We start from the raw sequence: 27,583 nt of genomic DNA on the forward strand, positions 1-27,583 counted from the left end.
TGTGTGTGTGTGTGTGTGTGTGTGTGTGTGTGTGTGTGTGTGTGTGTGTGTGTGTGTGTGTGTGTGTGTGTGTGTGTGTGTGTGTGTGTGTGTGTGTGTGTGTGTGTGTGTGCTGAAAAGTGCTCTGTGGGAAAGCCAAACGTTACCCGGCGCCAGAGTGTTGGTCCGACACACGTTGAGGGAACCAGAGACTTCTCCCAGCTAGAGCTTGTGCCAAGTAGGACACTTTAATATGCTGCACTGGCGGGAGGCCAACTGCTTCGTGTAAAATACAGCTCCCTCAGGCAGATATAGAGCACTGCTTTCACTGATTAACTGACCCAACAAACACTATTTCTCTGTTTCACTATCATCTTACTTTCCAACATTGGACACGTTCTTTCAGTAGGCCTATCGTCACAGTACTTGGAGTTTGAAAGCTGCAGGATATTTGAAGGGATGGATATGAGATGTTAATATAACCTTGGGTGGTTCTTGGTGTATTTGGTTCCTGTTGTCAAAGAGATATTGAGTGGCGTTGAAATGAGAGCGCTGTAAAGAAATGGGATTGGTCGCCGTTCAAATAGGTGTTTGTTAGAACGACACTTCTGGGAGCACCACAGGGAGTCACTGGAAGCTTTTCAACTGATTTGATTATGTACAGTCTCTTCAATGTACAGTCTTTTCAACGTACAGTCTCTTCAATGTACAGTCTCTTCAATGTACAGTCTTCAATGTACAGTCTCTTCAATGTACAGTCTCTTCAATATACAGTCTCTTCAATGTACAGTCTCTTCAATGTACAGTCTCTTCAATGTACAGTCTCTTCAATATACAGTCTCTTCAATGTACAGTCTCTTCAATATACAGTCTCTTCAATATACAGTCTCTTCAATGTACAGTCTTCAATGTACAGTCTCTTCAATGTACAGTCTCTTCAATATACAGTCTCTTCAATGTACAGTCTTCAATGTACAGTCTTCAATGTACAGTCTCTTCAACGTACAGTCTCTTCAATGTACAGTCTTCAATGTACAGTCTCTTCAATGTACAGTCTCTTCAATGTACAGTCTCTTCAATGTACAGTCTCTTCAATGTACAGTCTTTTCAATGTACAGTCTTCACCGTACAGTCTCTTCAATGTACAGTCTCTTCAATGTACAGTCTCTTCAATATACAGTCTCTTCAATGTACAGTCTTCAATGTACAGTCTCTTCAACGTACAGTATCTTCAATGTACAGTCTCTTCAATGTACAGTCTTCAATGTACAGTCTTCAACGTACAGTCTCTTCAATGTACAGTCTTCAATGTACAGTCTCTTCAATGTACAGTCTCTTCAATGTACAGTCTCTTCAATGTACAGTCTTCAACGTACAGTCTCTTCAATGTACAGTCTTCAACGTACAGTCTCTTCAATGTACAGTCTCTTCAATATACAGTCTCTTCAATGTACAGTCTTCAATGTACAGTCTCTTCAATGTACAGTCTCTTCAATGTACAGTCTCTTCAATGTACAGTCTCTTCAATGTACAGTCTTCACCGTACAGTCTCTTCAATGTACAGTCTTCAATGTACAGTCTCTTCAATGTACAGTCTTCAACGTACAGTCTTCAACATACAGTCTTCAATGTACAGTCTCTTCAATGTACAGTCTTCAACGTACAGTCTTCAACATACAGTCTTCAATGTACAGTCTCTTCAATGTACAGTCTCTTCAAGTTACTTTGTAATAATAATGTACCTGTAACTGTAACAGACATAAAACAAATAGAGACATATCATAACGGACTGACAGTTGCATCCCACTGAGAACACACTGGTTGAATCAATGTTGTTTCCACGTCAATTCAATGAAGTTACATTGAACCAACGTGGATTAGACGTTGAATTGACGTCTGTGCCCAGTGGGGATAGCTCTTAACACATGACAGATAGACTGACACTGCTATCATAGTTATCAGCTTAGGCATTGTCCTCCGTATATTATTCAAGTGTGAAATATGGTTTATCTGAGAAGCGTCTGCATAGTTTGAATAGCTAGCCTACATTTGTTTGTCCATTTAGTATGGTATTTATGGTTTGTTAATAATAGCTGCACACACATTCAGTGTGGATGTGGCTTTGGCCACACCAGGTTCAAGGTTAATGTAAGGATAGAGTAAACAGAAAAGTTGTAAAACTGATGTTGAAAACAGTGTAAACAGTCCATACATTTCATCGTTCTCATTCTGTGTTCCAGTGTTGAATGGCCACAGCAGGTCCTTACGGGGGAAGGAGCTCTTCCTGAGGCCCAGAGGGAGAGAGGCTATCCAGGCCAGAGAGAGGGCTGAGCGGGGAGAGGCCCGGAGGGAGAACCACAGGACCTCTACAGGACGCCCAGCCAGGACCTCCAGCACCACCCACAGTCTTCGCCACAGCAGGCCCAACAAGGAGCACCCAAAGCAGGTACACCAGGGAGACACAGATGGGCTGGGATGGAGAGTACCTGGGCTGAATCCCAAACGGCACTCTATTGAATATTCTCTATGTAGTGTACTACCCTTGACCAAGGCCTATAGGGCTCTGGCTAAAAGTGGTGTACTATATAGTGAATAGGGTGCCTTTCGGGACAGATTAAGTGTGTATCTTAATGGTCTGATGTCAGCATGCCAGTCTGTTAGTGTTGGCCCCAGTATTCTGTCGCTGCTGGAGGGTTTACATTTCCTGTCCTCCTGGTACAGCTTCCTGTTGGCTACAGACATGCTGACCTCTCTCTCTCCCCCAAATTCTCTCTATCTCTCAAGCCAGACTTCCCCTTCCCCTCGGCCGTAACTAACCCCTCAACGTTTACAAATCTGATCTGTAAGGTTTAAGGAAGCAATATGATGGAAACTCCACCATTACAGTGCTGACATAGTGACACTGTTCTGTATGGCAACTGGGAGCAGTGATGCCCTCTGGTGGGCGGAGTGGGATGGTTTCCTCATTCTTCCCAGCAACGCTCAGCCCCTCCCCGACACACACACACAGACACCTTTATGCAGAGGAATAATACTGACAGTTACTGGCTTCATGTACATAACCATGGCAGACATACGTCATTAAGAATATTTAGCATGAGTGCTATTTCAAACACATTCCAATTTGGGTCTTCATTCAGTCTCTGATCCAAATGGCACCCTATTCCCTATGTAGTGCACTACTTTTGATTGGTGCCCTATGGGCTCTGGACAAAAGTAGGCAACTATATAGGGATTAGGATGCCATTTGGGACACAGGCCTGATCTCCTTTGTGCATCTGCTGTTGTATAGGAGGGATGCCAGAAACCTCTCCCTGTCCTTGGCAAACCAACAGGTGACAGATTGTCTGGTGTCCTGTCCACCTTGGTGTGGAACTAATCAACTACACCTCAGTAAGAGAGGAGATCTGAAGTCTGTAATGTTCCACTACTGTATATGATCAGGTTAAAACGTGGGCCGATGGTCAATGATGAAATGTACAGCAGCTATAGATATAGAAGGAGAAGACATACTGGACCTAGGTATAAATGATGATGGAGCTAGGTATAAATGATGATGGAGCTAGGTATAAATGATGATGGAGCTAGGTATAAATGATGATGGAGCTAGGTATAAATGATGATGGAGCTAGGTATAAATTATGATGGAGCTAGGTATAAATGATGATGGAGCTAGGTATAAATGATGATGGAGCTAGGTATAAATGATGATGGAGCTAGGTATAAATGATGATGGAGCTAGGTATAAATGATGATGGAGCTAGGTATAAATGATGATGGAGCTAGGTATAATTGATGATGGAGCTAGGTATAAATGATGATGGAGCTAGGTATAAATGATGATGGAGCTAGGTATAAATGATGGTGGAGCTAGGTATAAATGATGATGGAGCTAGGTATAAATGATGATGGAGCTAGGTATAAATGATGATGTAGCTAGGTATAAATGATGATGGAGCTAGGTATAAATGATGATGGAGCTAGGTATAAATTATGATGGAGCTAGGTATAAATGATGATGGAGCTAGGTATAAATGATGGTGGAGCTAGGTATAAATTATGATGGAGCTAGGTATAAATGATGATGGAGCTAGGTATAAATGATGATGGAGCTAGGTATAAATGATGGTGGAGCTAGGTATAAATGATGATGGAGCTAGGTATAAATGATGATGTAGCTAGGTATAAATGATGATGGAGCTAGGTATAAATGATGATGGAGCTAGGTATAAATGATGATGGAGCTAGGTATAAATGATGATGGAGCTAGGTATAAATGATGATGGAGCTAGGTATAAATGATGATGGAGCTAGGTATAAATGATGATGGAGCTAGGTATAAATGATGATGGAGCTAGGTATAAATGATGATGGAGCTAGGTATAAATGATGATGGAGCTAGGTATAAATGATGATGGAGCTAGGTATAATTGATGATGGAGCTAGGTATAAATGATGATGGAGCTAGGTATAAATGATGATGGAGCTAGGTATAAATGATTATGGAGCTAGGTATAAATGATGATGGAGCTAGGTATAAATGATGATGGAGCTTACGTACAAATGATGATGATGTGAGATTTCCAAAAAGTACTTATTTTTGATAATCATCCTTGTGTCTATTGCAGGTTTCAAAAGTGAACAGGCTGTCGCGGGTATCGTCAGCTACCGTACGCAACTCCTGTGCCAAAAAGCCGCCGGCCTCCCGACCACTGCTGTCCAGAACTGTGAAGTCCACAGCCACAGCGCTTCCCAGGGGCCACGTCCGCTACACCAAAGCCAGACTTCTCAAAGAGGCCAAACTCACCGTGGGCAAGAGAGCCTCCTCCAAAGCTCGCCAACCCCTGAAGAACCAACGGCGCTCTGCCTGTGGCAGTGCCCGCCGCCACCCACGCCCACCACACTCCAACTCAGGAAAACTCTCAAGTGGCGATGCAAAGACTCCCAACAAACAGAAGGTACAATCCAACAAGGCAGCCGGCAGGTGTTGCCTACAACGAGTCAACGGGCAGCTTCACCCACGCCGATGTGGCGGTAAGCAGGTACTGCAGGGGCGTGAGGGCGTCAGACACTCCAAGCGACGTCTGGGGCTCCCGGCTGAGGAGAGTCCAACAGAGACACCGGAGTCTTCGCCGGAGGTCAAGAAGGTTAGACTGCAGATCAATGCCCCGGAGACGCGAAGCAGCAGGAAGGTCAATGTCCAGGAGAAGGCTGTGGCGGGGTCCGGCGGCCATCTTGGTAAGGTCACGTCATCCCGACCTTCCTCCTCGGAGCAAAGACCCAAACGAGCCTCCGCTGGCAAGCTGATGTTGACCCGACAAGCACAGCCCATACCCCCTACTGCTAATACTACTACTACTGCTAATACTACACCACCAGCTAAGAACACTACTTCTAAGAAAACTTTCCAGGGCACTTCCAAGAACACTTCCCATGTCACTTCCAAGGGCACTTCCACCTCCACTTCCACTAGCTCAGCAGCCAAGGTGAAACCAGGCACCAGCAGCCCAGCTAAACCAGCAGCAGAGCCTAAAGCAGCAGAGAGGCAGCGGGAGAGTGGGGAGAAGAGAGGTGCAGCACCACCCCCTCCCCCGCCCCTAACCGAGGTGCCAGTGTTCAGACCCAGTCTGGAGGAGTTCCACGACCCTCTGGTGTATGTGGAAGCGGTGCGCGGGCAGGCAGAGAGCTATGGGCTGTGCAGGGTGGCTCCTCCTCAGGACTGGAGGCCAGAGTGCAAGCTGAAAGAGGACATGAGGTTTGTGACCCAGGTGCAGCACATCCATAAGTTGGGTCGGCGCTGGGGGCCCAATGTACTCCGGCTGGCCTGCATCAGGAAACACCTCCAGGCCCAGGGCATCTCCATGGAGGACCCCCCGCTCATAGGTACATTTCTGTAGAACTGATACTTAGGGTGCATCCCAACTGGCACCCTATTTGCTACATAGTACACTACTTTTGACCAGAGCCCTATGGGGGCCCTATGGACCCTGGTAAAAAATAATGCACTAAGAAAAGGGTTTCATTTGGGACTAAGACTGTCACTAAGGTTTAATGTCAAAGACATTTAGGGAGCTACAAATAGTTCCTCCACATCCTGTTATTCTAGTACAGTTTCATGTTATTCTAGTACAGCTTCATCTTATTCTAGTACAGTTTCATCTTATTCTAGTACAGTCATGTTATTCTAGTACAGTTTCATCTTATTCTAGTACAGTTTCATCTTATTCTAGTACAGTCATGTTATTCTAGTACAGTTTCATCTTATTCTAGTACAGTTTCATCTTATTCTAGTACAGTCATGTTATTCTAGTACAGTTTCATCTTATTCTAGTACAGTTTCATCTTATTCTAGTACAGTCATGTTATTCTAGTACAGTTTCATCTTATTCTAGTACAGTTTCCTCTTATTCTAGTACAGTTTCATCTTATTCTAGTACAGTTTCATGTTATTCTAGTACAGTTTCATCTTATTCTAGTACAGTTTCATCTTATTCTAGTACAGTCATGTTATTCTAGTACAGTTTCATCTTATTCTAGTACAGTTTCATCTGATTCTAGTACAGTTTCATCTGATTCTAGTACAGTTTCATGTTATTCTTGTACAGTTTCATGTTATTCTAGTACAGTTTCATGTTATTCTAGTACAGTTTCATCTTATTCTAGTACAGCTTCATGTTATTCTAGTACAGTTTCACGATATTCTAGTACAGCTTCATGTTATTCTAGCACATATGTCAACTCTACATAGAGTGGCTATCTATCAGGTTGTACAGTTTGAAGTTTCCTCTTGTTAATTTAGTGTGCTGCCAAAGGTTTCCTTCTGAGGGAACTATACTATAGTTAAATGGCTTCTCCCAAATTACCTCTGACCCCCCCACCCTCTCATCCTGACCTCTGAACCACCTCTCATCCTGACATCTGACGCACCTCTCATCCTGACCTCTGAACCATCTCTCATCCTGACCTCTGAACCACCTGTCATTCTGACCTCTGAACCATCTCTCATCCTGACCTCTGAACCATCTCTCATCCTGACCTCTGAACCACCTCTCATCCTGACCTCTGAACCACCTCTCATCCTGACCTCTGACCCACCTCTCCTCCTGACCTCTGAACCACCTCTCATCCTGACCATTCTGCCCATTGGCTGCTGCTGATTGCTCTTAGTGTGTTTGTAAGTGAGACCTTGATTCTGACCTTACCTAGTGAGGAAGGATTACAGTTCCTCTGCCAGGTGGCAGCTTTGATGAGATTACACTGGGAGAGATGGGGGTTGTCAGGATCCCCGACACACACACACACACACACACACACACACACACACACACACACACACACACACACACACACACACACACACACACACACACACACACACACACACACACACAGACAAAATTGAGTGAGTGAGTGAGTGAGTGAGTGAGTGAGAGAGAGAGAGTGTGTGTGTGAGAGTGAGTGAGTGAGTGAGTGAGAGAGAGAGAGAGAGAGAGAGAGAGAGAGAGAGAGAGAGAGAGAGAGAGAGTGTGTGTGTGTGTGTGTGTGTGTGAGTGAGTGAGTGAGTGAGTGAGTGAGTGAGTGAGTGAGTGAGTGAGTGAGTGTGTGTGAGAATGAGTGTGTGTGACAAATGGGGAACGTCTGATTTTACAGGCAGCAGACACCCATGGTGAGGGAAAGGAGAGGAACGAAGTAGCAGAGATATTACACTCTGTCTGCATCTCAAATGGCACACTATTCCCTATATAGTGCATGACCAGGGCCCATACTAGTTATATAGGGAATAGGGTGCCATTTGGGACATAGACATTCTCTCTCTCAGGCTCCAATACCTACAGGCCTCTGCTTTGTCAGAGTGGGCCTCAACCTCAAACAGGATCATGGCTGTCTAAACCAGGCTGTCCTGGCTAACAGAGCCAAGTCATTCATTCATCAAACATCCACAGCCTCTCATCTAGAACATTTGGCTGTAATTTGTTTGAAAGCTTATTGTAAATGTAGTGAATGTTGCTGCTTTTTCAGAATCCATGTTTATCAGCCCCGTTGGTCCTCTCTATATCCTCCCAGATGTATACAGTATATCCATTTTAACCTGTGTTCTTCTATCTTGGTCATGGGCGCCCACAGGGTGTGCATGCTTTTGTTCCAACCCAGCACTAACAGCCCAGTACTAATACACCAAACCAACCAATTATTATTATTAAGCCATGTGGTTTCACAGATCCAGGATTAAAGAACATTGTTTTAACCTCCTTGTTCTGTGTTCTGTCTCGCCCTCCTTCATTCCCTTCTCTTCCTCCTTATCCTCCCTCCCTCGCTTCCTCCTTCACTCCCTCCCAACCTCCTCCCTCCCTCTCTTCCTCCTTCACTCCCTCCCTATCCCTCTCACCCTCCCTCCCTCCCTCCCTCCCTCCCTCCCTCCCTCCCTCCCTCCCTCCCTCCCTCCCTCCCTCCCTCCCTCCCTCCCTCCCTCTTTCACTCCCTCCCTATCCTCCCTCCCTCCCTCTCACCCTCTTTCACGCCCTCCCTCCTTCACTCCCTCCTCTTCCTCCATATCCTCCCTCTCCCCCTCCCTCCCTATCCTCCCTCTCTCTCTCTCTCCTCCACTCCCTCCTCTTCCTCCTTATCCTCACTCTCACCCTCTTTCACTCCCTCCCTAACCTCCCTCCCTCCTTCACTCCCTCCTCTTCCTCCATATCCTCCCTATCTCCCTCCTCTTCCTCCCTCTCTCCCCTTCACTCCCTCCTCTTCCTCCCACTCTCCCTCCCTGCCAGGCGGATGTGAGTTGGACCTGGCCCGGTTCTTTCAGCTCATCAACGACATGGGCGGCATGCAGCAGGTCAGCGACATGAAGAAATGGAATAAGCTAGCCGACCAGCTCCGTATCCCCAAGACTGCACAGGTACTGTACTGCTTCAAGGTTGCATAAATGGCACCCTGCTCTCTATATAGTAGACTGCTTTTGACCAGGGTCCATAAGGCTCTGGCCTACTATATAGGGAATAGGGGGCCATTCGGTACTCAGTCTCTTGTGTTGACCATGATGCTGTTCTGTAACAAACAATTCCTTCCGGCATCCGTGCCTTGTAGTGTTTCATCTACACTGAAGTGGGTCATTTTGTTTTTATCCTACTTTTTTATTTGAGATTGACTTCTGATGAAAACCAACAGCCAGCCCAGCTAGCTGCATAGCTAAGTATAGCACTTTGACATTTGATGTTAACACTGCCCTCCCTGTCAACTGTCAACTGCAACGTAATAATATCCTACCACCCGACCACAGGATCGTCTGGCCAAGCTGCAGGAGGCCTATTGTCAGTACCTACTGTCCTACGACTCCCTGGACCCCGCTGAGCGCATCCGCCTGGAGAGGGAGGTGCTGGAGGAGAAGGGGAGGCTGGAGAAGAAGAGAGGGCCCCTGGAGGGCCACTCAGATGACTCCCAACAGAGCCTGCTCCAGCTGCCCCGCTGTGAGCCCAAGAATGGCCTGGTAAACGGGGTGATCCGGAGGAACGGCCTGCCCAGGAACCTGGAGGAAGGAGCGAAAGAGGGGAAGAAACAGGAGAAGGACATGTGGCTGAGGTCCAGCAGGAGGAGACTGTTCTCTCAGGAGAAGAAAGGAGGAAGAGGAGGAGCAGAGGAGGAGAAAGAGTTTCTTAGCGACCAGCACAAGTGTATATACAGGGTAGGTCATGTTAGCCCCTTTCTCTGACCCTGTACACACTCATGTTGAACAACTGATGTACAACACATTTGGCACAACAAATGTGATACAACAGACATTTTTTCTGGACCAAAATAATTACCCAAGCATAGTGGAGGCACTACAACATGCACAATGCTTGTGTAAATATTCGATTGGTTAAGTCTATTGGTTAATGAGCTCTGTGGTAGCTGTGTGTGGGCAGATTGAATACAGTGCAGCACTGTCAATACAGTGTGTATAGCTGTTAATGCCTGGAGGCAGAACTACAATATCCCTGGTTCAGTTGCTCTCACATCTAATATAGGTCATTGCACATCTGCAAGCACAGAAGCCACACACACGATCAGACACACACGATCAGACACACACACGATCAGACACACACACGATCAGACACACACACGATCAGACACACACACTATCAGACACACACACGATCAGACACACACGATCAGACACACACACGATCAGACACACACGATCAGACACACACACGATCAGACACACACACGATCAGACACACACACGATCAGACACACACACGATCAGACACACACACGATCAGACACACACACACGATCAGACACACACACGATCAGACACACACACACACACACGATCAGACACACACACACACACGATCAGACACACACACAATCAGACACACACACGATCAGACACACACGATCAGACACACGCGATCAGACACACACACGATCAGACACACACACGATCAGACACACACGATCAGACACACACACGATCAGACACACACACACACACACAATCAGACACACACACGATCAGACACACACACACACACACGATCAGACACACACACGATCAGACACACACACACACACACACACGATCAGACACACACACGATCAGACACACACACACACACACGATCAGACACACACACGATCAGACACACACACACACACACCTCATTTTGACAACACGTCACCTCATGTCAACTTATCACTGCCAGTGTTTCTGTCTTGATGCTCCATGATGATCTTCTGTTGCTCACACTTCTCTTATCAGTAGTGTCAGTTACAGTTCTCCTGTAGTATCAGTTAGTTTTCCTGTAGTATCAGTTAGTTCTCCTGTAGTATCAGTTAGTTCTCCTGTAGTATCAGTTAGTTCTCCTGTAGTATCAGTTAGTTCTCCTGTAGTATCAATTAGTTCTCCTGTAGTATCAGTTAGTTCTCCTGTAGTATCAGTTACAGTTATCATGTAGTATCAGTTAGTTCTCCTGTAGTATCAGTTACTTCTCCTGTAGTATCAGTTACTTCTCCTGTAGTATCAGTTAGTTCTCCTGTAGTATCAGTTAGTTCTCCTGTAATATCAGTTAGTTCTCCTGTAGTATCAGTCACAGTTATCCTGTAGTATCAGTAAGTTCTCCTGTAGTATCAGTTAGTTCTCCTGTAGTATCAGTTAGTTCTCCTGTAGTATCAGTTAGTTCTCCTGTAGTATCAATTAGTTCTCCTGTAGTATCAGTTAGTTCTCCTGTAGTATCAGTTACAGTTATCATGTAGTATCAGTTAGTTCTCCTGTAGTATCAGTTACTTCTCCTGTAGTATCAGTTACTTCTCCTGTAGTATCAGTTAGTTCTCCTGTAGTATCAGTTAGTTCTCCTGTAATATCAGTTAGTTCTCCTGTAGTATCAGTCACAGTTATCCTGTAGTATCAGTTAGTTCTCCTGTAGTATCAGTTAGTTCTCCTGTAGTATCAGTTAGTTCTCCTGTAGTATCAGGTACAGTTCTCCTGTAGTATCAGTCAGTTCTCCTGTAGTATCAGTTACAGTTCTCCTGTAGTATCAGTTAGTTCTCCTGTAGTATCAGTCAGTTCTCCTGTAGTATCAGTTACAGTTCTCCTGTAGTATCAGTTAGTTCTCCAGTAGTATCAGTTAGTTCTCCTGTAGTATCAGTTACAGTTATCATGTAGTATCAGTTAGTTCTCCTGTAGTATCAGTTACTTCTCCTGTAGTATCAGTTACTTCTCCTGTAGTATCAGTTAGTTCTCCTGTAATATCAGTTAGTTCTCCTGTAGTATCAGTTAGTTCTCCTGTAGTATCAGCTAGTTCTTCTGTAGTATCAGTTCGTTCTCCTGTAGTATCAGTTAGTTCTCCTGTAGTATCAGTTAGTTCTCTTGTAGTATCAGTTAGTTCTCCTGTAATATCAGTTCGTTCTCCTGTAATATCAGTTAGTTCTCCTGTAGTATCAGTTAGTTCTCCTGTAGTATCAGTTAGTTCTCCTGTAGTATCAGTTAGTTCTCCTGTAGTATCAGTTCGTTCTCCTGTAGTATCAGTTACAGTTCTCCTGTAGTATTAGTTAGTTCTCCTGTAGTATCAGCTAGTTCTTCTGTAGTATCAGTTCGTTCTCCTGTAGTATCAGTTAGTTCTCCTGTAGTATCAGTTAGTTCTCTTGTAGTATCAGTTAGTTCTCCTGTAATATCAGTTCGTTCTCCTGTAATATCAGTTAGTTCTCCTGTAGTATCAGTTAGTTCTCCTGTAGTATCAGTTAGTTCTCCTGTAGTATCAGTTCGTTCTCCTGTAGTATCAGTTACAGTTATCCTGTAGTATCAGTTAGTTCTCCTGTAGTATCAGTTAGTTCTCCTGTAGTATGAGTTAGTTCTCTTGTAGTATCAGTTAGTTCTCCTGTAGTATCAGTTACTTCTAGCGTTTCCTCTCTCAGTTTGACTTCCTACTTTTTAAACCTGGCTCGTAGGGACTATTCTGTCTGTGAATGCCAGCATAGCTGGACCCATATGAAATCAATATATAGGGCCATAATAAGAAATACAGCAATCTCCTCCACACATGTGGGAAAGCTTACAGTGACTGACCGTAGTCCAACCAACCAGGGATTTTCCTGGCACATTCATACAGGCTCTCAGTCTCTGTCCCTGCCCAGCTGTCTGTCGTGTATCTGAGCTTATGTCCCAAATGGTGCCCAATTCCCTGTCTAGTGCACTACTTTTAACCAGGGCCCTTAGGGCTCCGATCGAAAGTAGTACTCTATATAAGGGAATAGTTAGCCAATTGGATAAGGGAATAGGGTGCCATTTGGATAAGGGAATAGGGTGCCATTTGGGAGGCAACCTGAGAAAACCGTCTGGATGGAAGACTCTCCTTCAGAATGTGCTGAGACAGCAGCGGGGAGAGGAAGGAAGATGATGTCATGCAGCACAGTGACATCCACATGTATCATTTTTGTCTGGCTGTTCAACTAACTCTCCCATCTGGTTGGCTGTGATAATCGTTACATTGACAGTGGTCTGCGTCCCAAATCACATTCCTATTCCCTTTTCTGATGCACTACTTTTGACCAGAGCCTGTTCAAAAGTAGGATGACGTTAGGGACGGAGACAGTGTATCAAGGGACATAAAAGACGACTTCCTGTATGGTCTTACTAGTCTCTTTGGTTGTGCTTCTGAGTCATTCGATTGGCAGGATATCAAAACACCTCGGTCCATAAGCTCGTACACTCTTTGTGTTGATGATTTGCTGTGATATTCTTTACATTGACTGTGTATCAGGGAACTTGAAAGGGACCGTAAGGTCTCAGCTCTCTCTTTGTGTTTCTCTATGGCAGGGGAAGTCGGTTTCTCTCACTACGTTCTACAGGACAGCCAGGAATACTATGAACATGTGTTTCAATAAGGAGCCTGGGACGGCTGAGGTGGAGGTAAGGTCTACATATCCCAAACTGTTATATACCTGCTACGTAGGTTGCACTACTTAAGGCCCTATTCAGGTTTCAGAGAAGTTGACTTAACATGGACTTAAATAAAAAATAAATAAAAAATGGACTTGTCCATATTTTATAGACATAAATCCATGTTAAGTCTACTTATTTCAAGTCTGAATCGGCCCTTAGTGCACTACTTTTGGTCAGGGCCCTGCTTTTTGGGACGCAACCATAGTAGTATAGTAGTATATAGTAGTATAATTCACTGGGACCGTAAGTAGGATAATTCACTGGGACCATAAGTAGTATAATTCACTGGGACCATAAGTAGTATAATTCACTGGGACAATAAGTAGTATATTTCACTGGGACCATAAGTAGTGTAATTCACTGGGACCATAAGTAGTATATTTCACTGGGACCATAAGTAGGATAATTCACTGGGACCATAAGTAGTATAATTCACTGGGACCGTAAGTAGTATATTTCACTGGGACCATAAGTAGGATAATTCACTGGGACCATAAGTAGGATAATTCACTGGGACCGTAAGTAGGATAATTCACTAGTATAATTCACTGGGACCGTAAGTAGTATATTTCACTGGGACCATAAGTAGGGATAATTCACTGGGACCATAAGTAGTGTAATTCACTGGGACCATAAGTAGTGTATTTCACTGGGACCATAAGTAGGATAATTCACTGGGACCATAAGTAGGATAATTCACTGGGACCGTAAGTAGGATAATTCACTGGGACCGTAAGTAGTGTAATTCACTGGGACCATAAGTAGTATAATTCACTGGGACCATAAGTAGTGTAATTCACTGGGACCGTAAGTAGTATAATTCACTGGGACCGTAAGTAGTGTAATTCACTGGGACCATAAGTAGTATAATTCAATGGGACCACAAGTAGTATAATTCACTGGGACCATAAGTAGTGTAATTCACTGGGACCGTAAGTAGGATAATTCACTGGGACCATAAGTAGGATAATTCACTGGGACCATAAGTAGTGTAATTCACTGGGACCATAAGTAGTGTAATTCACTGGAACCATAAGTAGTGTAATTCACTGGGACCATAAGTAGTATAATTCACTGGGACCACACCATAAGTAGTGTAATTCACTGGGACCATAAGTAGTATAATTCACTGGGACCATAAGTAGTACAATTCACTGGGACCATAAGTAGTATATTTCACTGGGACCATAAGTAGTATATTTCACTGGGACCGGACCATAAGTAGGATAATTCACTGGGACCATAAGTAGTATAATTCACTGGGACCATAAGTAGTATAATTCACTGGGACCATAAGTAGTATGGAGATGACTGATCAGGTCATTGACATATTTCTTCTCTCCTCTTGTCTTTCTTGTCAGCCATCCCACTGTGTGATCGTCTGTCACTACTCGTTTTTTCATCTACATTAATGCAATAATGTTTCTGTCTGTGATTGCAGCAGGAGTACTGGAACATCGTGGAGCAGAGGGAATGTCATGTTGCCGTGCACTGTGGGAAAGTGGACACTAAAACTCATGGGAGTGGCTTCCCAGTTGGAAAGTCTGAGACGTTTTCAAAGTAAGGTCCTAACGGCATTATCCTATCACATGAATGGAGGATTTTGAATTTCCTGCTTATTCCCTCCTGATTCCTGGAATCTTCCAACTGGGATTTCTGGAGAACCGGGGAATTTTTGGAAAGTTAGGGGAATTTTACAACCCTATAAGGACATGCATAAAATATGTGTTCTGTTCTCTTGTCTCCACTCAAGACATGGATGGAACCTTACAATCCTTCCCAATAATTCAGGATCCATCCTACGCCATCTTGGTGCTGTGCCAGGTAATCATCTGTACCTATGACCCTCTCCTGTTACACAGGATGACAGTACATTGTATTGTAATACAGACGGTTGTAAGTAGCTGCAGAGTGAACTGAAGGACTGAAGCTTAACCACAACAGTTCCTTGAATGTATGTTGCGTTAGTTTGTTGTTTTATACCGTATATCCTCATTTTTGGTGACACAATTCAATAGCTTTCTGCTATGAATGAAGTGAACTTCAACTGACTAGAACATCTTGACAGTCTACTGTGTCTTCCTTTGTGGTTGTACAGGAGTCACCATTCCTTGGCTGAACATCGGCATGGTCTTCTCTACCTCATGCTGGTCGCGAGACCATCACCGCCTTCCATACATTGACTACTTACACACGGGTGCTGACTGCATTTGGTAAGTAGTGGTTCACTGCTCACTGCCCTCTCCCAGTATAATCGTACGGTCAACTCAGGTTCACCACCTGCCACAGCCAATGGAGCTCAGCGTCAGTTAGTCAAGCCTGGTCAAATAGAACTGGTGGAGATTGATTTAATAGAACTCCCTGAGCGTGGTCAGTACAGTATGAAGGAAACGCTGTATGGCTCAGTAGGTAGAGCATGGCGCTCGCAACACCAGGATAGTGTGTTTGATTATCTGGGCCATCCATACGTAAAATGTATGCAGTATGACGTAAGTCTTTATTGGATAAATCTGCTAAATGGTATATATTTAAGCAATAAGGCACGAGGGGGTGTGGTATATGGCCAATATACCACGGCTAAGGGCTGTTGTTAAGCACAACGCATTGCGGAGTGCCTGGACACAGCCCTTAGTCGTGGTATATTGGCCATATACCACAAACCCACGATGAGTGCCAATCAGCATTCAGGGCCCGAACCACCCAGTTTATTATATATATATATATATATATATATATATATATACACAAATAATCAGGAATTCTTGAAAGACGGTACAATATAACATTTTCTTCCACAAATATTTGTCTTAATATCTGATAGACCAAATAATATATATATCACACCATGTAAAGGAACAACCTCCTAATTCAGAAATGTTTTTCTCATAAATTTACAACTAAGTGGATTTACGTCAACTCAGTCAGACACCATAAAATGCATTTAATTTGTACATTTATTGTCCAAGTGTTTGAAGACCTTGTTTGTTTAATTCTATCATTACATTATTCAAATATGAAATACAAATCTCCAAACTTATTTTTATAAAGCATTTTTACAACGCTATATAATTAGCTCCGGGGATAATTTTATTAGCATTTTGGCATGTTTTTCTAGATTCAGAACATAAAACATTTATTAGCATTTTGGCATGTTTTTCTAGATTCAGAACATAAAACATTTATTAGCATTTTGGCATGTTTTTCTAGATTCAGAACATAAAACATTTATTAGCATTTTGGCATGTTTTTCTAGATTCAGAACATAAAACATTTATTAGCATTTTGGCATGTTTTTCTAGATTCAGAACATAAAACATTTATTAGCATTTTGGCATGTTTTTCTAGATTCAGAACATAAAACATTTATTAGCATTTTGGCATGTTTTTCTAGATTCAGAACATAAAACATTTATTAGCATTTTGGCATGTTTTTCTAGATTCAGAACATAAAACATTTATTAGCATTTTGGCATGTTTTTCTAGATTCAGAACATAAAACATTTATTAGCATTTTGGCATGTTTTTCTAGATTCAGAACATAAAACATTTATTAGCATTTTGGCATGTTTTTCTAGATTCAGAACATAAAACATTTATTAGCATTTTGGCATGTTTTTCTAGATTCAGAACATAAAACATTTATTAGCATTTTGGCATGTTTTTCTAGATTCAGAACATAAAGCATTTATTAGCGTTTTGGCATAAAACAACATTTATAAAGGAAACATGATCCCTTAGCTCTATCACAGCAAATATGTCAATAGTTTAACCATGTGTTGCAGAAGAGTGATTCAAATGTTTTTTTATAACAATCTTTTTTTTAAAAGTTCATAAGTGGTTTAGCCATCGGTGACGGAGTTGACAACAGATACTCAAAACAGACATTTTTGCCTCAAAGTATTTTACATTTGTAAAATATATTAAATTATTCTTTCAGCACTCTGACGGAGTTAACGTTAGACAAAAATATATATTTTCTTTTACCGTGGTGATTTCTATATTGTTTGTTTAAAACATATCAGATAGTAGAGAACTTTCCAGACCATAAGTGGTCTTGTTGCACTACATGTAATGAGAACATGAATAAGAGGTCATTATGGTAGAGCTCACCCTGCTCATTCCTGATTTGAGTTGACCAAATCTCCAGACACATCTTTTAGGAATCACAGTTTCGAGATAAGGGCTATTGCAAATAACTACACAATATCCTTTTTCAGTTAATATTAATTATTGCCAGTTAAAAATATATATATAATTACACTTTTTTGGAGAGTTTGAAATTGGGATCCTTTTCTCCAGACAATGGCATTTCCGGGTATCGAGCCAACATGGAAATGAATAATATTGAAAATATTTAGAAAATTCCGAAAGCAAATCTTTCCCCTTATAAAATTCCCCTTAATGTAATTGTTGAGCTCAAATAAAATCCTATAAAACTACAATAAAAAAATAAAGTTTCATTGCCAGACAAGGATATTTTTTATTTACTAGTGCTATGACATGTGTCCACTAACTCCAACATGTTATCATAAAGTGATACACAATTAGATCCCAATAACCCATGTGACCCGGTGTTCAGGTACTGTATTCCTGCTGAGGAGAAGGTGAAGCTGGACAAGGTGGTTCACACACTACTGCAGGCTAATGGAACCCCAGGACTGGAGATGTTGGAGAACAACATCATGGTGTGACTGCAGGATACACTGTCCACACATACAGTATAAACATGGACTACAGAAACACTGTCCACACATACAGTATAAACATGGACTACAGAAACACTGTCTACACATACAGTATAAACATGGACTACAGAAACACTGTCCACACATACAGTATAAACATGGACTACAGATACACTGTCCACACATACAGTATAAACATGGACTACAGAAACACTGTCCACACATACAGTATAAACATGGACTACAGAAACACTGTCTACACATACAGTATAAACATGGACTACAGAAACACTGTCCCCCCTACAGTATAAACATGGACTACAGAAACACTGTCCACACATACAGTATAAACATGGACTACAGAAACACTGTCCCCCCCCTACAGTATAAACATGGACTACAGAAACACTGTCCACACATACAGTATAAACATGGACTACAGAAACACTGTCCCCCCCTACAGTATAAACATGGACTACAGAAACACTGTCCACACATACAGTATAAACATGGACTACAGAAACACTGTCTACACATACAGTATAAACATGGACTACAGAAACACTGTCCACACATACAGTATAAACATGGACTACAGAAACACTGTCCACATATACAGTATAAACATGGACTACAGAAACACTGTCTACACATACAGTATAAACATGGACTACAGAAACACTGTCCACACATACAGTATAAACATGGACTACAGAAACACTGTCCCCCCCCCTACAGTATAAACATGGACTACAGAAACACTGTCCCCCCCCTTACAGTATAAACATGGACTACAGAAACACTGTCCCCCCCCCCCCCCCTACAGTATACACATGGACTACAGAAACACTGTCACCCCCCCTACAGTATAAACATGGACTACAGAAACACTGCCCCCCCCCCTCCCCTACAGTACAGTACAAACATGGACTACAGAAACACTGTCCACACATACAGTATAAACATGGACTACAGAAACACTGTCTACACATACAGTATAAACATGGACTACAGAAACACTGTCCACACATACAGTATAAACATGGACTACAGATACACTGTCCACACATACAGTATAAACATGGACTACAGAAACACTGTCCACACATACAGTATAAACATGGACTACAGAAACACTGTCTACACATACAGTATAAACATGGACTACAGAAACACTGTCCCCCCCTACAGTATAAACATGGACTACAGAAACACTGTCCACACATACAGTATAAACATGGACTACAGAAACACTGTCCCCCCCCTACAGTATAAACATGGACTACAGAAACACTGTCCACACATACAGTATAAACATGGACTACAGAAACACTGTCCCCCCCTACAGTATAAACATGGACTACAGAAACACTGTCCACACATACAGTATAAACATGGACTACAGAAACACTGTCTACACATACAGTATAAACATGGACTACAGAAACACTGTCCACACATACAGTATAAACATGGACTACAGAAACACTGTCCACATATACAGTATAAACATGGACTACAGAAACACTGTCTACACATACAGTATAAACATGGACTACAGAAACACTGTCCACACATACAGTATAAACATGGACTACAGAAACACTGTCCCCCCCCCTACAGTATAAACATGGACTACAGAAACACTGTCCCCCCCCTTACAGTATAAACATGGACTACAGAAACACTGTCCCCCCCCCCCCCCCCCCCCTACAGTATACACATGGACTACAGAAACACTGTCACCCCCCCTACAGTATAAACATGGACTACAGAAACACTGCCCCCCCCCCTCCCCCACAGTACAGTACAAACATGGACTACAGAAACACTGTCCACACATACAGTATAAACATGGACTACAGAAACACTGTCCACACATACAGTATAAACATGGACTACAGAAACACTGTCCCCCCCTACAGTATAAACATGGACTACAGAAACACTGTCCCCCCCCTACAGTATAAACATGGACTACAGAAACACTGTCCCCCCCTACAGTATAAACATGGACTACAGAAACACTGTCCACACATACAGTATAAACATGGACTACAGAAACACTGTTCCCCCCTACAGTATAAACATGGACTACAGAAACACTGTCCCCCCCTAAAGTATAAACATGGACTACAGAAACACTGTTCCCCCCCCCCTACAGTATAAACATGGACTACAGAAACACTGTCCCCCCCCTACAGTATAAACATGGACTACAGAAACACTGTCCCCCCCCTACAGTATAAACATGGACTACAGAAACACTGTCCCCCCCCCCCCCCCCCCCGCTACAGTATAAACATGGGCTACAGAAACACTGCCCCCCCCCCCTCCCCTACAGTATAAACATGGACTACAGACACACTGTCCCCCCCCTACAGTATAAACATGGACTACAGAAACACTGTCCCCCCCCCTACAGTACAAACATGGACTACAGAAACACTGTCACCCCCTACAGTATACACATGGACTACAGAAACACTGTCCCCCCCCTACAGTATAAACATGGACTACAGAAACACTGTCCCCCCCCTTACAGTATAAACATGGACTACAGAAACACTGTCCCCCCCCCCCCCCCCTACAGTATACACATGGACTACAGAAACACTGTCACCCCCCCTACAGTATAAACATGGACTACAGAAACACTGCCCCCCCCCCCCTCCCCTACAGTACAAACATGGACTACAGAAACACTGTCCACACATACAGTATAAACATGGACTACAGAAACACTGTCCACACATACAGTATAAACATGGACTACAGAAACACTGTCCCCCCCCTACAGTATAAACATGGACTACAGAAACACTGTCCCCCCCCCCCCTTCAGTATACACATGGACTACAGAAACACTGTCACCCCCCCTACAGTATAAACATGGACTACAGAAACACTGCCCCCCCCCCCCCCTCCCCTACAGTACAAACATGGACTACAGAAACACTGTCCACACATACAGTATAAACATGGACTACAGAAACACTGTCCACACATACAGTATAAACATGGACTACAGAAACACTGTCCCCCCCTACAGTATAAACATGGACTACAGAAACACTGTCCCCCCCCTACAGTATAAACATGGACTACAGAAACACTGTCCCCCCCTACAGTATAAACATGGACTACAGAAACACTGTCTACACATACAGTATAAACATGGACTACAGAAACACTGTCCACACATACAGTATAAACATGGACTACAGAAACACTGTCCCCCCCCCTACAGTATAAACATGGACTACAGAAACACTGTCCCCCCCCTTACAGTATAAACATGGACTACAGAAACACTGTCCCCCCCCCCCCCCCCTACAGTATACACATGGACTACAGAAACACTGTCACCCCCCCTACAGTATAAACATGGACTACAGAAACACTGCCCCCCCCCCTCCCCTACAGTACAAACATGGACTACAGAAACACTGTCCACACATACAGTATAAACATGGACTACAGAAACACTGTCCACACATACAGTATAAACATGGACTACAGAAACACTGTCCCCCCCTACAGTATAAACATGGACTACAGAAACACTGTCCCCCCCCTACAGTATAAACATGGACTACAGAAACACTGTCCCCCCCTACAGTATAAACATGGACTACAGAAACACTGTCCACACATACAGTATAAACATGGACTACAGAAACACTGTTCCCCCCTACAGTATAAACATGGACTACAGAAACACTGTCCCCCCCTAAAGTATAAACATGGACTACAGAAACACTGTTCCCCCCCCCCTACAGTATAAACATGGACTACAGAAACACTGTCCCCCCCCCCCCCCGCTACAGTATAAACATGGGCTACAGAAACACTGCCCCCCCCCCTCCCCTACAGTATAAACATGGACTACAGAAACACTGTCCCCCCCCTACAGTATAAACATGGACTACAGAAACACTGTCCCCCCCCCCTACAGTACAAACATGGACTACAGAAACACTGTCACCCCCTACAGTATACACATGGACTACAGAAACACTGTCCCCCCCCTACAGTATAAACATGGACTACAGAAACACTGTCCCCCCCTACAGTATAAACATGGACTACAGAAACACCGTTCCTCCCCTACAGTACAAACATGGACTACAGAAACACTGCCCCCCCCCACAGTATAAACATGGACTACAGAAACACTGTCCCCCCCCCCCCCCCCTACAGTATACACATGGACTACAGAAACACTGTCACCCCCCCTACAGTATAAACATGGACTACAGAAACACTGTCCCCCCCTACAGTATAAACATGGACTACAGAAACACTGTCTACACATACAGTATAAACATGGACTACAGAAACACTGTCCCCCCCTACAGTATAAACATGGACTACAGAAACACTGTCCCCCCCTACAGTACAAACATGGACTACAGAAACACTGTCCACACATACAGTATTAACATGGACTACAGAAACACTGTCCCCCCCTACAGTATTAACATGGACTACAGAAACACTGTCACCCCCCCCCCCTCCCCTACAGTATAAACATGGACTACAGAAACACTGTCCACACATACAGTATAAACATGGACTACAGAAACACTGTCCACACATACAGTATAAACATGGACTACAGAAACACTGTTCCCCCCTACAGTATAAACATGGACTACAGAAACACTGTCCCCCCCTACAGTATAAACATGGACTACAGAAACACTGCCCCCCCCCCCTACAGTATAAACATGGACTACAGAAACACTGTCCCCCCCCTACAGTATAAACATGGACTACAGAAACACTGTCCCCCCCCTACAGTATAAACATGGACTACAGAAACACTGTCCCCCCCCCCCCCTACAGTATAAACATGGGCTACAGAAACACTGCCCCCCCCCTCCCCTACAGTATAAACATGGACTACAGAAACACTGTCCCCCCCTACAGTATAAACATGGACTACAGAAACACTGTCCACACATACAGTATTAACATGGACTACAGAAACACTGTCCCCCCCTACAGTATAAACATGGACTACAGAAACACTGTCGCCCCCCCCCCTCCCCTACAGTATAAACATGGACTACAGAAACACTGTCCACACATACAGTATAAACATGGACTACAGAAACACTGTCCACACATACAGTATAAACATGGACTACAGAAACACTGTTCCCCCCTACAGTATAAACATGGACTACAGAAACTCTGTCCCCCCCTAAAGTATAAACATGGACTACAGAAACACTGTTCCCCCCCCCTACAGTATAAACATGGACTACAGAAACACTGTCCCCCCCCTACAGTATAAACATGGACTACAGAAACACTGTCCCCCCCCCTACAGTATAAACATGGACTACAGAAACACTGCCCCCCCCCCCCCCCTACAGTATAAACATGGGCTACAGAAACACTGCCCCCCCCCTCCCCTACAGTATAAACATGGACTACAGAAACACTGTCCCCCCCCTACAGTATAAACATGGACTACAGAAACACTGTCCCCCCCCCCCTACAGTACAAACATGGACTACAGAAACACTGTCCCCCCCTACACTATACACATGGACTACAGAAACACTGTCCCCCCCTACAGTATAAACATGGACTACAGAAACACTGTCCCCCCCTACAGTATAAACATGGACTACAGAAACACCGTTCCTCCCCTACAGTACAAACATGGACTACAGAAACACTGTCCCCCCCCCCCCCCCCCCTACAGTATAAACATGGACTACAGAAACACTCCCCCCCCCCCCCCCTTACAGTATAAACATGGACTACAGAAACACTGCCCCCCCCCCCCCCCCTACAGTATAAACATGGACTACAGAAACACTGTCCCCCCCCCCTCCCCTACAGTATAAACATGGAATACAGAAACACTGCCCCCCCCCCCCCTACAGTACAAACATGGACTACAGAAACACTGTCCCCCCCCCTACAGTATAAACATGGACTACAGAAACACTGTTCCCCCCCCTACAGTACAAACATGGACTACAGAAACACTGTCCCCACACATACACACTGTGCTCTGGTGAAAAGTTCTGCACTATATAGGGAACAGGGTGTAAGTAGTGCACTAAATAGGGAACAGGGTGTAAGTAGTGCACTATATAGGGAACAGAATGCCATTTGGGATGTAGACTTGGTCGTTAGGTAATACATGTTCTCTGTCTCTCTCCCTCCCGCCAGATCTCTCCGGAGGTGCTGTGTCGAGCGGGGGTCAAAGTGCACCGGACCGTCCAGCAGAGTGGCCAGTTCGTCGTCTGTTTCCCGGCGGCGTTCGTCTCCAAGGTGTGCTGCGGCTACAGCGTCTCCGAGACAGTGCACTTCGCCACCCCCCAGTGGCTGAACACGGGATACCAGGCTGCCAAGGTTGGAGCCCCCCGTCGTATCAATGCTTGAAGGAAAAGCCATTAGTTGAAAGAAGAGTAGAGTTTAATTCAGTACATAATGTATTATAATGTTACGTGCCATGCTAACATTACTATAGTATTTAGTATAGTGTTACTAGTCATTGGAATCGGCATGTTAAATGTTGTTTTCACAGATAAAGTTGCAAGATCAGTTTGTTTAAAGTATTGGTCTTCAGCATTAATACAGATTCAATTCTCCATTAAAAAAAAATTCTGAATTACTTTGCTGTTACAATAAAATATAAATATATTGTTATTCAAGACAATTTTAAAATGATATAAATGTCTTTGCTAAAATTAACGAAAATCCATTTTCGTTTAGGGGTCTGACCACATAGAGTATGAACTCCTGTACCTGTCCTGTACCTCTCCATGCTCCTGTACATCTTGGGGTGGCCAGTTTGACTGAGTTCCAGTCCTGAAAGCTCCTCACGAAGGGGTGGTAAACCAGGCTCTAAAGTCTGACTTAACCAGCTTAGTTTAGTCAGTCAGTCAGTCTGTCTATCAGTCAGTCAGTTCAGATAGAGTGGACAAACTGAGGGTAGAGAGTGCCTCTGTGTACCCAGTGTTCCGCTGGCCAATTCAGTATCAAAGATTCTGTTATCCACATGGATCTTAGTTCCCTACACATCTACTGCATGAAAGGAGGGATTTGCGAGGGTTTACCAAACTGAGCACCTCCATTAATCTGAACTGGGATATGTTGTGAAAAGACCCTGTCCTATCAAATGTTCAAATATCTCTTACCTCTCCTTCCCAGGAGCTGAAATGTCGACGCATAGAGAGGTCCTTCTCCATGGAGAAGTTGCTGTACCAGATCGCAATGTCAGAATCCAAACGGGAGAATGGTGTCATTCTGAGTACCATGACCTCACTTCTCAAAGACCTCAGGTGGGTTTAACTATTTAACCAATAGCAGTATTATCATTCCAGATCACAGTATCAATAGCAGTTTTATCATTCCAGATCACAGTATCAATAGCAGTATTATCATTCCAGATCACAGTATCAATAGCAGTTTTATCATTCCAGATCACAGTATCAATAGCAGTATTATCATTCCAGATCACAGTATCAATAGCAGTATTATCATTCCAGATCACAGTATCAATAGCAGTATTATCATTGTAGATCACAGTATCAATAGCAGTATTATCATTCCAGATCACAGTATCATTGTAGATCACAGTATCAATAGCAGTATTATCATTCCAGATCACAGTATCATTGTAGATCACAGTATTAATAGCAGTACTATATTTGTAGATCACAGTATCAATAGCAGTACTATATTTGTAGATCACAGTATTAATAGCAGTACTATATTTGTAGATCACAGTATCAATAGCAGTACTATATTTGTAGATCACAGTATCAATAGCAGTACTATCATTGTAGATCACAGTATCAATAGCAGTACTATATTTGTAGATCACAGTATCAATAGCAGTACTATATTTGTAGATCACAGTATCAATAGCAGTACTATATTTGTAGATCACAGTATCAATAGCAGTACTATCATTGTAGATCACAGTATCAATAGCAGTACTATATTTGTAGATCACAGTATCAATAGCAGTACTATATTTGTAGATCACAGTATCAATAGCAGCACTATATTTGTAGATCACAGTATTAATAGCAGTATTATCATTGTAGATCACAGTATTAATAGCAGTACTATATTTGTAGATCACAGTATCAATAGCAGTACTATATTTGTAGATCACAGTATCAATAGCAGTACTATATTTGTAGATCACAGTATCAATAGCAGTACTATATTTGTAGATCACAGTATCAATAGCAGTACTATATTTGTAGATCACAGTATCAATAGCAGTACTATCATTGTAGATCACAGTATCAATAGCAGTACTATCATTGTAGATCACAGTATCAATAGCAGTACTATATTTGTAGATCACAGTATCAATAGCAGTACTATCATTGTAGATCACAGTATCAATAGCAGTACTATATTTGTAGATCACAGTATCAATAGCAGTACTATATTTGTAGATCACAGTATCAATAGCAGCACTATATTTGTAGATCACAATATTAATAGCAGTATTATCATTGTAGATCACAGTATTAATAGCAGTACTATATTTGTAGATCACAGTATCAATAGCAGTACTATATTTGTAGATCACAGTATCAATAGCAGTACTATATTTGTAGATCACAGTATCAATAGCAGTACTATCATTGTAGATCACAGTATCAATAGCAGTACTATATTTGTAGATCACAGTATCAATAGCAGTACTATATTTGTAGATCACAGTATCAATAGCAGCACTATATTTGTAGATCACAGTATTAATAGCAGTATTATCATTGTAGATCACAGTATTAATAGCAGTATTATCATTGTAGATCACAGTATTAATAGCAGTATTATCATTGTAGATCACAGTATTAATAGCAGTATTATCATTGTAGATCACAGTATTAATAGCAGTATTGCCATTGTAGATCACAGTATTAATAGCAGTATTATCATTGTAGATCACAGTATTAATAGCAGTATTATCATTGTAGATCACAGTATTAATAGCAGTATTATCATTGTAGATCACAGTATTAATAGCAGTATTGTCATTGTAGATCACAGTATCAATAGCAGTATTATCATTGTAGATCACATTATTAATAGCAGTATTATCATTGTAGATCACAGTATTAATAGCAGTATTATCAGTGTAGATCACAGTATCAATAGCAGTACTATCATTGTAGATCACAGTATCAATAGCAGTACTATATTTGTAGATCACAGTATTAATAGCAGTACTATATTTGTAGATCACAGTATCAATAGCAGTACTATATTTGTAGATCACAGTATTAATAGCAGTATTATCATTGTAGATCACAGTATTAATAGCAGTATTATCATTGTAGATCACAGTATTAATAGCAGTATTATCATTGTAGATCACAGTATTAATAGCAGTATTATCATTGTAGATCACAGTATTAATAGCAGTATTATCATTGTAGATCACAGTATCATCATACATGGAATGTAATTCTTAAAAGGGCAATCTGGG

The 27,583-nt window shown here is 42.7% G+C and overlaps 1 protein-coding gene across 1 annotated transcript in view; it reads left to right on the plus strand.

Moving 5' to 3' along the window:
• LOC139386833 (protein Jumonji-like) overlaps nucleotides 1-27,583 on the plus strand; it is a 56,763-nt gene that overhangs the window by 21,792 nt on the left and 7,388 nt on the right. The window contains exons 3-13 of the mRNA XM_071132683.1: nucleotides 2,220-2,425; nucleotides 4,608-5,862; nucleotides 8,751-8,878; nucleotides 9,260-9,661; nucleotides 13,286-13,378; nucleotides 14,853-14,971; nucleotides 15,165-15,235; nucleotides 15,510-15,624; nucleotides 17,991-18,096; nucleotides 24,295-24,396; nucleotides 25,279-25,409. Coding sequence (XP_070988784.1) covers nucleotides 2,220-2,425; nucleotides 4,608-5,862; nucleotides 8,751-8,878; nucleotides 9,260-9,661; nucleotides 13,286-13,378; nucleotides 14,853-14,971; nucleotides 15,165-15,235; nucleotides 15,510-15,624; nucleotides 17,991-18,096; nucleotides 24,295-24,396; nucleotides 25,279-25,409 — 2,728 coding nt within the window. The remainder of the gene's footprint in view (nucleotides 1-2,219; nucleotides 2,426-4,607; nucleotides 5,863-8,750; nucleotides 8,879-9,259; nucleotides 9,662-13,285; nucleotides 13,379-14,852; nucleotides 14,972-15,164; nucleotides 15,236-15,509; nucleotides 15,625-17,990; nucleotides 18,097-24,294; nucleotides 24,397-25,278; nucleotides 25,410-27,583) is intronic.

This window comes from Oncorhynchus clarkii, chromosome 3 (assembly GCF_045791955.1).
Source record: "Oncorhynchus clarkii lewisi isolate Uvic-CL-2024 chromosome 3, UVic_Ocla_1.0, whole genome shotgun sequence".
NCBI classification, from domain to species: Eukaryota; Metazoa; Chordata; class Actinopteri; order Salmoniformes; family Salmonidae; genus Oncorhynchus; species Oncorhynchus clarkii.